Genomic DNA, 5,813 nt, shown 5'->3' with positions numbered 1-5,813 from the left:
TAAATTTGGAATTTTTTTAATTCTTTAGTATAAATTTGGAATCTTTTTAATTCTTTAGTATAAATTTGGAACTTTTTTAATTCTTTAGTATGAATTTGTAATTTTTTTAATTCTTTAGTATGAATTTGTAATTTTTTTAATTCTTTAGCATAAATTTGTAATTTTTTTAATTCTTTAGTATAAATTTGGAACTTTTTTAATTCTTTAGTATAAATTTGGAATTTTTTTTATTCTTAAGTATAAATTTGTAATTTTTTTAATTCTTTAGCATAAATTTGTAATTTTTTTTATTCTTTAGTATAAATTTGGAATTTTTTTAATTCTTTAGTATAAATTTGGAATTTTTTTAATTCTTTAGCATAAATTTGGAATTTTTTTAATTCTTTAGTATAAATTTGGAATTTTTTTAATTCTTTAGTATGAATTTGTAATTTTTTTAATTCTTTAGCATAAATTTGTAATTTTTTTAATTCTTTAGCATAAATTTGTAATTTTTTTAATTCTATAGTATAAATTTGGAACTTTTTTAATTCTTTAGTATAAATTTGGAATTTTTTTTATTCTTAAGTATAAATTTGTAATTTTTTTAATTCTTTAGCATAAATTTGTAATTTTTTTAATTCTTTAGCATAAATTTGTAATTTTTTAAATTCTTTAGTATGAATTTGTAATTTTTTTAATTCTTTAGTATAAATTTGGAATTTTTTTAATTCTTTAGTATAAATTTGGAATTTTTTTAATTCTTTAGTATAAATTTGTAATTTTTTAAATTCTTTCGCATAAATTTGTAATTTTTTTAATTCTTTAGTATAAATTTGTAATTTTTTTAATTCTTTAGTATAAATTTGGAATTTTTTTAATTCTTTAGTATAAATTTGTAATTTTTTTAATTCTTTAGTATAAATTTGTAATTTTTTTAATTCTTTAGTATAAATTTGGAATTTTTTTAATTCTTTAGTATAAATTTGGAATGTTTTTAATTCTTTAGTATAAATTTGTAATTTTTTTAATTCTTTCGCATAAATTTGTAATTTTTTTAATTCTTTAGTATAAATTTGGAATTTTTTTAATTCTTTAGTATAAATTTGGAATTTTTTCTATTGTTTTTTAATTATTTATTTAATTTTTTTTCTTTTTCAAACAGAACTATTACAGTATTCATTTTTTAAATTCTTTAGTATAAATTTGGAATTTTTTCTATTGTTTAGCATAAATTTGGAATTTTTTAAATTCTTTAGCATAAATTTTGAATTTTTTTAATTCTTTAGCATAAATTTGGAATTTTTTAAATTCTTTAGTATAAATTTGGAATTTTTTTAATTCTTTAGTATAAATTTGGAATGTTTTTAATTCTTTAGTATAAATTTGGAATTTTTTTAATTCTTTAGTATAAATTTGGAATTTTTTTAATTCTTTAGCATAAATTTGGAATTTTTGTAATTCTTTAGTATAAATTTGTAATTTTTTTAATTCTTTAGTATAAATTTGTAATTTTTTCTATTGTTTTTTAATTATTTATTTAATTTTTTTTCTTTTTCAAACAGAACTATTCAAGTATTCATTTTTTAAATTCTTTAGTATAAATTTGGAATTTTTTCTATTGTTTTTAAATTATGTATTTATTTAATAATTTTTTAATCATTTTCAAACGGAACTATTCAAGTATAAATTTGGAATTTTTTTAATTCTTTAGTATAAATTTGGAATCTTTTTAATTCTTTAGTATAAATTTGGAATCTTTTTAATTCTTTAGTATAAATTTGTAATTTGTTTAATTCTTTAGTATAAATTTGGAATTTTTTCTATTGTTTTTTAATTATTTATTTAATTTTTTTTCTTTTTCAAACAGAACTATTCAAGTATTCATTTTTTTAATTCTTTAGTATAAATTTGGAATTTTGTCTATGGTTTTTAAATTATTTATTTATTTAATAATTTTTTATTCTTTTTCAAACAGAACTATTCAAGTATTTTTTATTTTTTTAATTCTTTGGCATAAATTTGGAATTTTTTCTATTGTTTTTAAATTATTTATTTATTTTATAATTTTTTTTTCTTTTTCAAACAGAACTATTCAAGTATTTTTCATTTTTTAATTCTTTTAATTCTATTTTTTTTGCATTATTTATTTTTCTTTTTTTTTTTCTTTTTTAAACAGAACTATTCAAGTGACACACTGCAGCAGGCACTTCCACATATATCGACTGACCAACTAATGTCATTACAGGGGATTCTTTTAGGAATACCTGAATCCCGAAGTATTCACATTACTGGGAAATAGATGGTGCAGTTGAAAAATATGGTGAAATAAAGGAAATCCGCAGAAAACATTACATTATATTTTACTATAAACCAGATGACTATGATGTTGGTGATCAAGAAGTGATACCTGTGGTTGAACTGGCAGTAGATTTCCTCTCTGAAGACATGGATTTCCATTGATGGTGGTTAAGTGACATCCCACGAGCTTGCATCCCCCCAGAGTGTTACCAAAAACGGCCTTTTTTACGGCCAACATATTCTAATGAAAGTGTTTCTATTAAAATATGTGATGAAAATTGTGGAAAGAACAAATTTATATTTTATTTATGGATAAATAGTTTTATATGCTTAACTTCGCATGTTATGTAGGCAACAAAACCTAGAGTTCTTCCCTGTGCAATGAAGGAGAAATCTTTCTAGACTGGGTCAATTTTAATTTTTTTATTCTGCTTTAAATTCCCCCCCCCCATTTTGGGGAGCCTGACCCCCCCCCCACACACACACACATACACATTAAAAAGCAAACTCATCAAAATGGTCACCCTCTGGTACTGGCCAGCCTCAGGGTTGCTTATGTAGTTTAATTTTTATTCTGCTTTAAACCCCCCCTCCATTTTGGGGAGCCTGACCCCCCCACACACACACATACACATTAAAAAGCAAACTCATCAAAATGGTCACCCATCTGGTACTGGCCAGCCTCGGGGTTGTTTATGTAGTAAAAATCCTACAATTCTTCCTCGTTCAAAGAAGGAGAAATCTTTCTAGACTAGGTCAATTTTAATTTTTATTCTGCTTTAAATCCCCCCCCCATTTTTGGGAGCCTGACCCCCACACATACACATTAAAAACCAAACTCATCAAAATGGTCACCCATCTGGTGCTGGCCAGCCTCAGTGTTAATAATACATTGAACTTTTCCTCACTGAAAAATAAGTTTTTTTTTGGCAAGTTTGGTCTTCCGTAGTTTGCTTTTTATCAAGTACAAATGTAAACACTAGTCAAATCGATGCGAAGTAACTGGTTGCCTATATGAATAAGTAGAATTATTTGAAATCCAGGTACTTATAATATTTTTGCATACTCTAATAGAAAATCACCCTAAATCTTAGACTAAAAATAAACAACTTAATTCTTTCAAAAAACTTTTTTTTTTTTAAATATTTATATACGCTTTTTGTGCAAGACAAAAAATGTCAATTGCTAACTTTTGGGGAAATTTTAACATTTAAAATGTAATTAAAAATAGTAGAAAAAGTTTTACATTATTCTGCTTTCTATATGATAAAATTCAGGGTTTTATCTTTCTGGAAAAAAAGTTACTCAGAAATAATGGATTTTAATAAATGTAATTTCGTTTTAAAAAACAACTTGATTTTTGCAGCCATTTTTGGCGGTGCCTGAAGTACAGAATTGGTAAAAGAATTTGCTTGTAACATTTACATTTTTATTCGATGCGTTTATTATTTCTTATGTGTTAAATTTGAAATATTTGGGGGAAATGAAACAAAAAGAACGGTCAATAATTATGACATTTATCGCCAAACACATAAACACATCATTGTGTGTGTGTGAATTAATTGAATAAAAAAGTTTCAAGTAAGTTGGGGATCACTTTTATATAATTATTTAATGTAAAATGATCATTCACTTTCTGTACACTTTTTTGTCGATCAACATAAAATGAACACAATTTAACGTAAAATTATTTAAATTATCTGCAAATAAGTTTTCCGAATATTAAGCAATGTAATTCTTTGTTCAAAATGTTGGCCATTGTTGTACGTGCCAGTGTGCACATTTATGTGGAAAAGTGTCTTATTAGAATCGTGAAAACTTGTCGGCCCCAATTTTAAATGTGATATTCATTTTCAGCACACTCGAAAACCCTTTGAAAACAAGTTTTTAAAAGTAGGTTTTGTGTTGGTCTAGCAGGCCACAATTACCAAATTTTATGTTAAATTGTCTTCATTTTACGTTGACTCCCACAAAAAAGTGGACATAATTTGTGTTCTTATTTTAAGTTAAATTAATATAGAAATGTGATCCCCCACTTTTTATAACTCTAATTCTTTCACATCTTAGAAACTACTTTTTTTCTGGAATTTTAAACATTTTCATTTGAAACATCCTTGAAAACTTAGAAAAGTTGTGCAATTTTAAAGGATTTTTTTAGAGTGGAAACATGCTGCACTTTTACCGAAATGCTGTTACTCTTCTACATAACTGAATACATTTTTTTACTTATTTTAAAGCGTTTATTTAATGTAGTTATTTACTTTGAAACGCATTTAAGAAAACTAAAAAGCATGTAATTACCTTTTCCTCCCCTAAAATTAATTCTGTTGAAGAAAAATTGAAAATTCTGACCTTCAATCATTTTCTACAAACATTGGCAAACCAGAAAATCAATGAATTGTGTTCCGATCCCCCTAATATTATTTATCATGAGTGTGTGTTAAATTTGAAACATTTTTGGAGAAAAACAAAGGTTCAATAATTATGAAATTTATCATCAAACACATGAATAAACACATTTGATTTTTGTGTGTGTAAAAAAAAATAAATGTACTCTAAATAATTTAGGTGACTGAAATAGGATTTAACGAACATTAATTTTTTGATATAAAAAATAAAACTTTTGATTTCTTTAAAAAATTTTCAACAAATAAAATGAACATTTGTTTCATTTTGTCAGACATTTTTTGTTTTAATAATTTTTTTAACAAATAAAAATTGTTTTTTAAAAAAATTAAAATTGTTTTTTTAAATCTTCTACATAACTGGATACGTGTTTTGTACTTGAACTTATTTTAAAGCGTTTATTTTTATTTACTTTGAACGGCAAGTAGTATGGAACTAGACATGTTGCTGCTACTTTTAGAGTCACGATAATCGTTCAAGACTCGCAAATGAATAAAAAATAATGCTAAAATCCACCAAATAAATTACATTAATTGGGTGAATTTTTACCAGCTTTTTGTGTAATTTTCTCTTTTTGAACGATTATCGAGACTTTAAAGACATTATCATGACACATGTCTGCTAATTTTTAGTTGGTTTTTCGAACCGAATAAACACTTCAAAATAAGTTGAAACACCAAAATTTTATCCAGGCCAGAAGAATATTTATTTGTATTGCCTTTGGTAACATTTTTTGATATATGTATATATAAATTTCGTTGTTATCTATTGTAAAACATGCCCAACAAATTAATCACGGTATCTTTTGTTACTAAATTGTTAGGTGGAAGTACAGAATTGGGAAATTACCGCTCCCCCCCCATGTTGTTTGTTTGTATGTGTATTTATAGTTTATTATTACTGCGTGTGTTTGGTTGTTTGATAATGCGTTTGTGTATTACAACAACAGCAAAGATGACAGACATGAGGCTGCCACCTTTGGAGTTTCAATACTCGTTCAAAACTTGGAAATGAATAAAAAAAATAATGGCATAAATCCACTCAAATATCATCATGACATTAATTGGATTGATTTTTACCAGCTATTTTGCATATTTTTCTACTTTTGAGCGATTATCGATCAAAAA

The 5,813-nt window shown here is 24.6% G+C and overlaps 1 protein-coding gene across 2 annotated transcripts in view; it reads left to right on the top strand.

The window, feature by feature from the left end:
- Positions 1 to 4,961, top strand: part of LOC145270446 (uncharacterized) — a 7,542-nt gene extending 2,581 nt beyond the window's left edge. For both annotated transcript variants that reach the window (XR_013865362.1, XM_080126082.1), the window contains exon 2: positions 2,159 to 4,961. Coding sequence is in view for 1 of the 2 variants with exons in the window: in XM_080126082.1 (XP_079982208.1) it covers positions 2,159 to 2,281 (123 nt within the window). In the remaining variant the exon portion in view is untranslated. The remainder of the gene's footprint in view (positions 1 to 2,158) is intronic.
- Positions 4,962 to 5,813: the final 852 nt, after the last annotated feature.

This window comes from Euprymna scolopes, chromosome 46 (assembly GCF_053919585.1).
Source record: "Euprymna scolopes isolate OS-2025 chromosome 46, ASM5391958v1, whole genome shotgun sequence".
In the NCBI taxonomy this organism is placed as follows: Eukaryota; Metazoa; Mollusca; class Cephalopoda; order Sepiida; family Sepiolidae; genus Euprymna; species Euprymna scolopes.
The sequence above is the reverse complement of the archived record's forward strand: the minus strand, read 5'-3'. Positions and strand labels throughout refer to the sequence as shown.